We start from the raw sequence: 12,596 nt of genomic DNA, 5'->3' as shown, positions 1-12,596 counted from the left end.
TTTTCCTTTCAGATGATCCCGCTTATTGGAGAAGTTGCTCAAATTACCGCAGATAATTTCAGAAAGCATTCAGAAGACGGAAGTCCAGTGAACTGTAAAAGGTAAATACCAAAATTTTAAACAGAAAATTTCAAATAGGCGATCGCATCCTGAATTGATAAAATAATTCTATAAATAAGTAACCATTATCGTTACAGTATATTAACGATGGCCTAAAATAGCGAGTTTATTTGAAGCTTCAACCAAAACTTCGAAATGTTTCCAAATGCACGCAATTAAGTGCGTTTAGGCCCTTAACTCATTTTCTTTTTTCGTATTAGGGAATAAATTTTAATAGCTACTGACCCCCTTGATATTATTTCTTTCGAACATGAATTACGAAATAATGGAAACCACCAGTATAACAGATAAATTTACTTTACGTTATAAATATCGAACACCAAATATCTTTGATTTTAGCCTATACGGAAATTTCACTTTGGATGTGATTGCGAATGTCGCTTTTGGTACAAGGCTGGATTCTCATAATGATCCGAACAACATATTCATATATCACGCCAAAAAAGTGTTTTCAATGGAGATAAACTGGAAAGCCACGGTTGGATGTAAGTTGTGAAATTTGTTCTTTTAATATTCGTTAACTCCACAACTGCAGTGTAAAGACAGCTTAACAAATATCGTCAGTTGAGATAGCACAGATGTCACAGACAGTTTGATAGTGATGGTACTGTCAATGAAATTATTTTAAGTTTTAATGATGTTCATTTAATTCCGAAATTTACATATTATAACGTTTAAGTACTCCTAACTGGTAGGCTAATTATGTCAAATTGGATTTTGGCCAATTTTTTTGTTATTTCTTAAAAATATTTTTTTTTAATTTATTTTATTTTATTTTTAACAAATATATATATATATATATATATATATATATATATATATATATATATATATATATATATATATATATTTGTTAAAAATAAAATAAAATAAATTAAAAAAAAATATTTACACTTCTTGTGTTACACACAAAATAATTTAAAGTTAGTTATAAATCAATTCTTGATTACTTAATAGCTATAACTTCAAAAAGGTAGTGACGATTCCTAAATAAAATTTGAAACATTTCTGTTTCTGAAATCATGGAATTAAATACATGCGTATCCGTTTTTATTGCAGTTTTGTTTCCAAAAGTGGCCAAGGTCCTAGGAGCTTCTTTTTTCCCAGAGGATACTCTCAATTTTTTCAGGGACACTGTTGAATCGATTGTCAAACGAAGAGAAGAACAAAAAGAGGTAATAAAACGCTTCTTCTGAAAGTTAGACATTTAGTTAGCATAGAGAAAATTATTTAACTACAAAAGATGGAATATTTTGGAAAATCCCATAAAACCCGAGAATTTTGGAAAATATTTAAGAAAATTAGAATTGTAATTTTAATAATAAATTAATTTCATTTTAACATAATTATTATTATATTTTATATAAGTAAAATTTAGAAAATAAATGTTTTATAGAAAAATATTATTGACACATTAGTGTTATTAGAACATGTTTTTAGCTTTGCCATTATTTGTGTTTACTAGTTTACCATAATTTGTTTTGTATCGTGGTTTGAGGTCGATCTACTTGCTTGTTGCATCTATGAATATACCACACTTATGATCTGTTTATGCAGGAAAGACACGACTTTCTACAAATGATGATTGAAAGCATGAAAGATAATGTAAACGAACACGAAACTCTGAACAGCAAAGCCACTCATCTGACGAACGGCGTCTCCGAGAAGCGACTAGACAATGTTGAAAGCATTAAACGAAAACGTAAGTCAACATTTTAATTTTTCAGGTAGAATGAACATTTCCTAGTTATGTAATCCTAATCCTCCTTAAACCCTTTATGCGGAAACGTCCAAAGTAAAAATGGAATATTTAGATTGCAGTTTTTAAGAACACTTTTTTAAGCTAGGCTAGTACCCAAAGCACCACCTTAGGCCCAAGTCATCTAGCGACTTTTAATGTCTTTAATTCAGTCGGCCGGATTAAATTGTTTAGGAGGGTGGTGGCAAGCTCTTCATGCCACGCGACCCAACTGCTCCCTACACTTTGATATAAATAGGAAATATTTTTAAAATATACTTTGTAAAATTGATTTGTTGATATACAAAAAAGTGTACGTTTCTTAACATGTTTTACACGTTTTTGAAAGCGTCGAGACATAATATATTTTTATTAAAACGATTTCAATGTATTTTAAGCTCTAAAACAGTGATGAAAAAAAAAGAATTATAACGAGATAAGTGGCAGTTTGGTGTCATTCCATGTAGAATGGGCAAATAGGCTACCAAAGGTTGCCTGATTTCATTGAAAATTGCTACAAATGGTAATATATACCTATAAAAACAAAAACTCTAAAATATAATATTTTATGTTATTAATGAATCACTTTCATTCAAACAATTGTCGGGGGTTTCATGATCGAGCCAATCACACAAAGGACCGAATTAAAAAAAATCGAAGTTATATTTTTTTGCAGCTTAATTTAAAATGAAACTAAACAATACTTAAAATTTCGAAAGGAATTTAATTCCGGGGATATGCCGAATCCATAACTGTGAGGCATCTGTAATCTGATATCATAATTATTTCCTCGGGTTAGATATCGTAATTATTTCTTCGGGTTAGATATCGTAATTATTTCTTCGGGTTAGATATCGTAATTATTTCTTCGGGTTAGATATCGTAATTATTTCTTCGGGTTAGATATCGTAATTATTTCCACGAGTTAGATAACGCTACTGTTATTAATGAATCGGCTGGAAGCACTATACTTGTGGATATAGTACCATTCGTAGCAGTTTTCAATGTAATACGTTTGATTCTGTATGGAATGATCCTTTGTTATTCTTAGCACACCTGTTTTTTTTATGCGGAGAGTTACAAAATAAAATGATATTTTTTCTTGCCCTAGAAGATTTAAAATTTTTAATTGGAACTTTTTGACAGCTCTAACGAAGGACGAGTTCTTGGCTCAAACCATTCTGTTCTTTCTGGCGGCGTACGACACCACAGCGACCACAATCACGGCAGCTTCTTACTTCTTGGCTGTGAATCCGGATTGCCAGAAGAAAGCCGCCGAAGAAGCGGATCGCATTTGGAAAAACAGGGTAGGTGAATTTTTTTTTCTAACAAACAGGATACAATATCTTTGTCATAATTAAAATTTATGTTTTATACATTCTAAACACGCACTCGTAATATCTCAAAATTTATTTACGAAACAAAAAACATAATAGTTGGAAGGAATAGTAAACATCTACGATGAGTCGACGTATTATTATTTATTATTATTAATAATTATTTTTCCTCATGCCAACCACTTTTTAACGGTTATTGCTACTTTATTGTATGAATGATAGTTATAGCCTAATGCTTATAATTATGCAAATTTTGGTGCATTACAAAGAGCTCATAAAACTTCGTAAAACGGTTTAACGTTTAATTATAAATTTTAAACTGAAGTAAAAATGATGGAAGGTTTTAAGAAATTTCTGTACTTCCAAAATTCGATGCAAAACATTACAAGTAAAAGATTCCTCCCGAATTCTGTCTGTTAATCATTGGCGTGCTTAAACATGAACCTATCTGTATTATTTAAGTTAAAAAGGGTATATTATACAAATTTAACCTCATCTAGTTGCTTCTGAAGTGAAGGAAACTCGTACATCGCTCAACAATTGAAATTTTTGGATTAAGAAATAAATAACAAGCTGGCAAGCTTGCCAAAATATACCTCTCCTCGGAAGAGTTTTTAATTTTCAGTGAAGCGTAACTGTATCCGTGGTTCTGCGGTAGAACGCTAACCTGTCGTTTAAGAGAGCTCGGGTTCGAATCCAGGCCGATTAAAAAATTATACTACACCCAATGACAAAAAGAGGGCGCTTTTGGAAAAACCTTTTCCCTGATTCTAAGAAACTGCGTACGCGTTCGCAGGCCTGACAGACAGACAGACCCACCCACCCACAGAAAGACAGACAGACAGACACGGTGGTTATATAACCCCTCCTAGGGTACAAAGTCCCCTCGGAGAGGTAATAAAAATAATATATTGATTTAAACTCATGGAAAATGGCACGGGTTGACGGACGGAAAAACGTCACCGTATAAGGCGCGGCAACGCGTCGTAAGACGTTGGTTTTAAGGAACCAATGAGATACCAGTTTAATTTAATTTTTTGGGGGGAAGGAACTTCCCGTTCGAGCAGGGCAGGCTTTGTTAGCTACACTAAAAATCGTTTCAAAAAGTCATTCGTATAAATACAAACGTTCTTAAAAATTGCTTACTTCCAAATTGAAAAACTATGAATTTAGCGACGGATTTAAAAAACAATACAGACATAATTTGGAGGATAAGTTCAAAGAGGTTTAAACACTTATGTTTTTAAAAATTTACTTCTAAGGGAAACTTTGTGACACGAACAATTTAATACAAACATTTAATTTAAGTTATTGACCTTATCCCAAAGACTTCAATTGACGCTGAGGCAGTGCATGAAGCCAAGTACCTCGCTGCAGCAATCGATGAAACTTTAAGGTTGTGTCCGCCAGCAACTAGGTAAGACAATCCATAATTAAAGTACTTGAAAAAGGAATTTTAACTACTTTCTATTCTTGAAAGACATCTAATCCCGTTATAAAAACATTCTGTTTGTGTAATTATTAAATAACCGGCTCTTAATTCTATAAGAAATGCTTATCGAAGTGTCCAAGAGCTATTAGTGAAAATAGCGTAACTTTTTGTAATTGGATAATTGTTTTTTTTATAAGTACGATGTGTTTGTAACACCAATGAAGAGGTTTTTATCTCGATAAAATTTTAATAAGCGAAAACAGTGCTCACTTTCTGTAAATAAAGCGACAAATTTGCAACAAAAACAATTGATCGACTTTACTTATCAGATTGGAAAGGACCACCGAGAAAGACTACGAACTGGCGGACACTGGTTTTGTGGTACCCAAAGGAATGTTGATTCAAATTCCTATTTACGCCATTCACCAAGACCCAGAATTTTTTCCAGAACCAGATAAATTTAGACCTGAAAGGTAGGCTACAAATACCGATAAATGTTAAGAGATCAAATCTTTTAGAGAAAATTCCTAAACACATAAACCAACATTTCCGAAAATCACTGTTGAGTCGCTGCGTGGTAGTAGATAAAATATTTTCACAAATTTTGGGGCACCTAAATATTTCCACAACATTTTGGGTACCTAAATATTTCTACAACATTTTCGTTACCATATTATTTCCACAACATTTTGGGCATCTAAATATTTCCACAACATTTTTAGTACCAAAATATTTCCACAATATTTTGGGTTCTTAAATATATCAACAAAATTTCTGTACCTAATTTTTTCCAGAACCCTGTGGGCAGTTAAATATGCCCCCAAAATTTCGCTCACCTTAATATTTGCATAACATTTTAGGTGAGGGGCTGACCACTATCCGTAATCCATTACAAGCCCGTAGCTTTGACTGTACTAAAGTTGTTACGTAATAAATTACAGACACTACCAAAGGCTGTACTCGCTGTAATCGGTATACAGAATTTGAGGAAGTAGTTAGCCATTCAATTTTAGGTACTTAATATTTCAAATTTTGAGTTCCTAAATACTTACCCACCATTTTGGGTACCTTAATTATTATTTGATCGAATAAGTTAATCGAACACATCCTTTTTGAATAAATAAAACTGTATTAAAATATGAATATCACCCATCTTTATTATTTGAAAATTTGTTCAGCAATTTGTTTCACAAATACAAATTTCTCCTTTGGTTAACTCAAGAGGTCTCAGAAACATTTCGTGTAGCGTTGAACAAAAATTAAACTTGTATAAGTGTTCGCAAAAATCAATTTATGGAGAAATCCCCCCCCATAAGAAATTTTTCCTTAAAAACAAAAGGGATAAGTGTGTCAAAAGTTTAGGAATGTCTTCTTAAGGTCCAAATGAGAAGAAAATGATGATTTAAATTGTTCAATTCGGTCTCTAGCCAATATGGCACATTTCTCCATTAAAAAAAACGGATATTTTCTTATTTTACGGACGGGCCGAAGGAAATGTTATAGAAGCTCAAAGATTTACCAGTAGATGATTCCCCCAGATAGACGAACGTTCGAGGTCGTAGATAGATGGCAAACTGAAAGCTGACAAATACCATATTATACAGGGTGTTACGGATAAGAGTACCGAAACTCTCTATATGCATTATATGGGTCTCTATTAGTAAAAAATGTCTGGTAAACATGGGTCCTAAAGTGCTTCGTTTCAGAGATATGGGCTCCCAAAAAACTACCCCAAAAACCGGACACAGCCTTAAATCCGGCAAACAATATTCTTCCTTGAACCAAATTGTTTTCATTAAACTATCAATTGTTTTTTTATCCGTGAGGCCAGAAACTTTAATAACAAGTGGCAAAAGTTCATTAATGTCCTTTTAGAAGAAAAATGAGTTTGTTGACAAAGCCATTTTAATTTTATTGACACGGTTCCAAATAAAATAAAAACATTTTGTCGTTACGAACGATTTTAATTATCAAAATTAAAGATACAAATGTACTGATATTTCTAAAAGAATGCTTTTAAGTTTGTCTGTTTCGTTCTGTGGTTAATATGTCACTTCCAAGACCCCTTATTGGGTTAGAAGTTCAAAGATTCAATGGTTCGTCTATTTGGTAAAACCAGTCGAAATATTATTGATATCTCTCTCCAGGCTACATGCCAATCACGCAAAAAAAATGTTTAAACTTTGTGTTGATCTGACACCAGTCTTTTTGGAATCTACTGCTGGTTGAATCTTTGAGCTTCTAGCCTATTTATCTTGAGAGCGTCCGTGCAATAAGCGTTCCTAGACCAATGTGCCATAATAGCTACAGAACGAATTAGACAATTTTAAAACCATTCCTTTAGAATTTGTATGACATATGTGCCTTTAAATTTAATAATTAAAATCGTATCACTAAAATTAAAATGGCTTTGTCTTCAAACTCATTTTACTTGTAAAAGGACATTAATGAACTTTTGCCACATGTTATTAAAGTTTCTCGCCTCACGGATAAAAAACCATTGATAGTTTAATGAAAACAATTTGGTTCAAGGAAGAATATTGTTTGCCAGATTTAAGGCTGTATCCGGTTTCTAGGAGTAGTTTTTTGGGAGCCCATATCTCTGAAACGAAGTACTTTAGGACCCATGTTTATTGATATTTTTTACTCATAGAGACCCATAGAATGCATATAGAAAGTTTCGGTACTCTTACCGTAACACCCTGTATATTATATCACTTCATTGATAAAAAACAACAGATCCTTTTCTACAAATAATTTGGTTAAAGGCACAATTTATTTCGTCAGGTTTTAGGCTGTGTATGGATTTTTGGGGGAACATTTCGGAAGCCCATATCCCTGAAACGATACACTTTAAAAATATGTTCATAGGTCATTTGTACTAATTTGGGTCCATATAACACGCTCCTGTATTTTTGACATTGTTATTCGTAACACGATTTATATTAAGACTAAATAAAAACGAATGCAAAATTCAGTTTCAGGCGTTTTTTCCGACGGTTGGGCAAAATTTCGGCTCAAATTACTCGACTATAAATTTATTACATTCAAATGTTTCATTTAATCTATAAAAATTCTTTAAATTGGAATATAGACTTTTGATCTATACATGTATAAATATTATTGATTAATTTATAATAAACAATTTTTTAAATTTATTTAAACATGCACGCGCAATTAAAAGTTGGTAAATATATTAACTGAATTTATTTCTTAGAAGTTAATTTCATGTATGTTAAATTTTTTTCCAAGTTAAATTTAAAAATTGTTTCAAATAGCGGTGAGGGATTAATTTTTAATATCACTATTTGAATGCACATTGAAGGTAATTTTCAACAGCAACCTCCCCCCCTTTGCATTTAGCAGTTGCCTCCAAAACCAAATTAATAAGTAGACTTTGGAATTACAGTCTACAGGTAAATGATTTGTAAATTTCGAAAATTTTAATTGTTTCAGATTTTTAGGTGAGGAGAAACACCACATGAATCCTTACACGTACATGCCTTTCGGAGCTGGCCCGAGGAACTGCATCGCGATGAGACTCGCACTGCTCGAAGCTCAATTATGCCTCCTCTATATCTTAAAAGATTTCACCCTTACACCATCCACGAAAACCAAGGTAAGTAACCACGAGTTTTGAGCGAGTTTATCAATTTGTCAGCTGTTATCGATTTCTTTCGAAACATATCTACTTTTGACGCAAAACGGACGTCAGCAAGTTTCGAGATTAAACTTTGAATAGCATCTCGGCTGTCCCAAGATAAAACGGACTAAGGGCATTTTTTGCGATTATCTGAAAATTACAATTTATTAACCCTTATTTGGAGTCTGATATATATGCTTAATTTCAATCGTCTATTCCTTTTAGTTTTTAAGATATTGTAACACATTTTTTATGCAAATTAGCCTATTTCCAATTTTACCAAGGTAAAAAAGGCCATAAAATGTATTTAGATCGTTCTTCCTTGGTAATTTTATATTACTATGGTAAAACGTACTAAATTTAAATAAAGTTCGATTTTCCAAAATAAAGATTTAGTGTTTCACTGAGCAAAACGAACTAAATAAATATTTGGGCCGTTTTACTATAAACAAAGGAAATAAGTTGCGATATGAAAACAAACTATAATATTTTTTAAGTTTGTTTTGGCGGTAGCACTTTGTTTTTCGAATGGTCCAAAACAAACTATATTTTTTTTGGATTGTTTTTCCATTAGTAAAGCTAAAATCTCTTAAAAAGTGTTATGTCAAAACATATCATATTTATTTTCAAAGATAATTTTTTTTTATAGTTTGTTTTTCCATCTGTAACTTTAAAAGTCGTATTTTAAAAACATATTAAAAACATATTTAGTCTCTTATACCGCTATGCATGAGTTTGTAAATTAATATTAAAACGGACTACAAATAAATATAGTTCGTTTTACTGCCAAAAATTATAAATTAACAAAGTGAAAAACAGACTATATCCAAATATAATTCGTTTTACACGTTGAATTTAGCGAAAAAAATTATTTTGAAGTGGAATAAAGAATTTCCTTTATTTAAGTTGATTAATTTGATTTATTTTGAAATTCTGAGAAAACCATTAGATTCTAAATTAAATTTTACTATAGGGTAACCTAATATTCCATGAGAAAATATTTTGATTTTTGATTTCCTCACGGAAAAAGATAAAAATCTTTGAGGCTTCATTTCTCAAAAAGGGGAAAATGCCTATAGTCCGTTTTCAAATTCAAATATTTGTTATTGTGAGGTCAATTGATTTTAGATATTCGAGGGCCAAGTCTTCATGTGACTTATAGCCCTCTTATATAAATAAATGAGTTCAAAAGATTTTTAACTTTTAACAAACGTAAATTTAAAATTAAGAACAACTGTTAATAATTTAATCCAAATGAAAAAAAGAGAAAAATTAAACACAGACACAAAATAAACAAAATATAGACACTTATTTTAGAAGTTAACTTGAGGTTATTATCTTGGCTAATTTTACCTTTAATGATCTACGAACTTAGCATTTTTAACATATTTTTTAACATCGGCTAAAGTATGAAGGTTTTTTACATTAACATGAATTTTGTTATAAAATTTTTTTCATAAATATTATAATTAGTTAATTTTTTCGTAGTTTGACATGTGTAATAATGTTGATATGAGAGTAAAATTTAAAAGTCACTGATGAAATGTTAAAAACATGCTAGTCACACTCCTTTATATTTAAATTAGTTTTTATCAGCTGCCAAGGGCTCAATCCAATTTTAGCTTCACAGAAATTATATCAGATTTCGCTATAATTTCTATGACGTAGTTCGTCCACGTGGGTTTAACGGTAGTTGAATACTCCTACCTCTTGGAACTTCCAACTTTCGTAATTACTCTTGTAAACACAAACACTGAACTACCAAAGAAAATCAAAGACATATAGACTTACTATCAACCAACATTTACTTTGGTTTTTTTCTAAGACGCAATGTAATTAGATCGTTATTTCACACAATGGTTTGTTTAAAAATTTGACCCACAAATAAGAACGCTTTTATATTGAAATCCTCGCAAATCTTCGCCCCTTTATTGTTGAGCAATGGAAATATTTTAACGCGAAACAGTCTCTCACGACTCATAAAGTAACTTTTTGAAATAAATATTACTGATATCCAATTTGAGTTGTAACAACTCCAACGATTAGGTTTTTATGTGTTTGTGTGTGAGAAACCGATCACTGATTATGTTTAGTGCCAGTACCTAGCGACTCGAGCGTATAAGAACGTCTCGTCTGTGACAAATTTCACTTCAAACGTCTCTTCAAGGATACTTGTATACTGAGTTAAACTTTGAAATTTGTATAGTTACGGTTTTCTGTTTCTATCTCCATAGATTCCATTGGAATTTCACAACAGCCCTCTTCTTCAGCCCAAGGATGTTATTCTACATTTTACGAAAAGAAATTGAAATACAAATAACCAACAGATTAAAAGTTATGTATATTGTGTTCTTAACACTGTAAATTATATAAATAGTCCAGTGCTACCTGTAAGTTTCCCTAAAACCTTTGTATACATTTCTTAATATTATAATTATTTGGTGTGTATATAACTTCTTAAATTACATTATATTTGATCAACAAGATTTGTGAACACTATCCAACTGCTGATAAAATAAAATTGAACATTAATATTCATAAAAATAACAAAAAATGCATTTTCTTTTAATTTCGGAACTAAAACGCACAGCTATTGCGATCGCAAGTGGCGTAGACACGGAGAGATTCCGTATCTGAACGTCTTTGACCAAATGGCGCGTTTCAGCTCCTCGTGTAGTTCTTCCATAATCTAATCTACTTGACCTTTGCCGTGAATCTGGTAACCAAAATGCTCAACACAGATAGTTCTTATGTTACAGAAGTTCCTTAATTATTTATATATCTGTGCCTTCTTAGCCGTACATATTCCAAGAATAAACACGTGTTTTTCAGTTCAGAGAACTGGTTTGTATAATGTTATGAAAATAAAGTTTCCCTATCTTCAAGGTGGCCTTTAATGCATCTTTGTAGAAGATTTCTTTCGCAGGTACATAATGAGAATAGGGCCCCTCATCTCGGCCCCCTCATGCCAAAGTCTTTTTTCAGAGTACTATCGTCTGACATTTTTAAATAGTATGTATTAGTCACTCTTCACCTCGTATTCAAGGTTGGATATAAGGCACTAGTCACGGCTTTTGGCTACTAAAATAAATGCTCTGACTAGTAAAATTAATCGAAATTTGGTGACTTACTAGTCAATTTGACTAGTGGAAAATTTACATAAATAATGGCGAATATGGCGAGTCATAAATTCATCATTCATGAATCCCATTTTTTTAAATCACATTATGTAACTCAAGTGATAATAAACTCTTATTTAAATTCTGACGGGTAAAGGAAAATGTTGGCTTTTCTGGTTTTTACACCCCCATTTTTACCCCCACTAGTCAGTGACTACTAAAATAAATTAAGATAGGAGGCTCACTAGTCAGGCTGACTACTAAAAAAATATCCTGATGTCCAGCCCTGCTCGTATCTATTCATGGAGGCTGCCATAACCTGCAACAAGGCCGGGATCCCGGTTATGAGGGTAAATGAAAAGGAAAATGAAGCTTTATCGACCTACGCTTGTAAAGAAAAATGTGGGGTAGGAAAGTGAGTAAAGGAAAACGGGTGGCTATTCTTAAGGATAATAAATGTCTAGTTTTCCTAGTTCTATGAGTCGGGGTAGAAAACGTGGCCAGAGTGCGCTTCCACCGTGTCGGAAGATGTTGAGTTTCAGGGAAGCAATGAGTTGCAGGACTAATTTATTTAAATTTAATGGGGAGGAGCAAACTGACGAACCGTGAGGTGGATTGCCATGGCGACTTCATTTCGCGCTGGGGCTACGGTAGGGGTTGATATTTGACGGGGTAGTTTTGGTGTAATACTTGCTTGAGGTCTATAGCAATGTGATTTTACCTTAATTAATCCATTAATTGATTGCACTACTTTTAAAACCATGTCCAGTTACTGGCACCTTGAAAAAATGTTTAGGATTAAGGCGAGGGAATATGTGCACCTTTTGCCAAGCTTAATACCCATTATCGCTGTCTCCGGGTACAGAATCTTAAATTATTGTAAGCCATACATTTTTTCAGATTTTTGGATTAAAAGAAACCGAATATGAAATCTTACAGTACTTGCTTTCGGAGCTGGAGCTGAACTGCATCGCGTTGAGACTAGCGCTGCTCGAGCCCCAGCTATGCCTACTTCTTATCGTAAAGGATTTTGCCCTTAAACCATCCGCCCAAACCAAGCTTTATTGAAATAATTAGTTAATAATTCGGTTTTAATCCGAACGTTGTGAAAGGGGCTGGTACCCCTGGGTACGCCAATATACAATTTAAAAACCTTTCTTTAGTGTTTAAGCTCTTATGTATACTTTTTGCAAAATAATTTAGTAAA

The 12,596-nt window shown here is 32.5% G+C and overlaps 1 protein-coding gene across 1 annotated transcript in view; it reads left to right on the top strand.

Moving 5' to 3' along the window:
• The window catches only part of LOC149940484 (cytochrome P450 3A25-like), a 28,135-nt gene extending 17,112 nt beyond the window's left edge, over window positions 1-11,023 (top strand). The window contains exons 6-14 of the mRNA XM_090177476.1: window positions 13-101; window positions 460-605; window positions 1,180-1,295; window positions 1,678-1,822; window positions 3,005-3,165; window positions 4,524-4,612; window positions 4,957-5,100; window positions 8,084-8,246; window positions 10,505-11,023. Of these exons, the coding sequence (XP_090033602.1) occupies window positions 13-101; window positions 460-605; window positions 1,180-1,295; window positions 1,678-1,822; window positions 3,005-3,165; window positions 4,524-4,612; window positions 4,957-5,100; window positions 8,084-8,246; window positions 10,505-10,579 (1,128 nt within the window). The 3' untranslated portion in view covers window positions 10,580-11,023. The remainder of the gene's footprint in view (window positions 1-12; window positions 102-459; window positions 606-1,179; window positions 1,296-1,677; window positions 1,823-3,004; window positions 3,166-4,523; window positions 4,613-4,956; window positions 5,101-8,083; window positions 8,247-10,504) is intronic.
• Window positions 11,024-12,596: the final 1,573 nt, after the last annotated feature.

Source organism: Leiobunum rupestre, chromosome 6, assembly GCF_980474605.1.
Source record: "Leiobunum rupestre chromosome 6, qqLeiRupe1.1.hap1, whole genome shotgun sequence".
Classification (NCBI taxonomy): Eukaryota; Metazoa; Arthropoda; class Arachnida; order Opiliones; family Sclerosomatidae; genus Leiobunum; species Leiobunum rupestre.
This window is presented reverse-complemented; position numbering and strand designations above follow the sequence as displayed.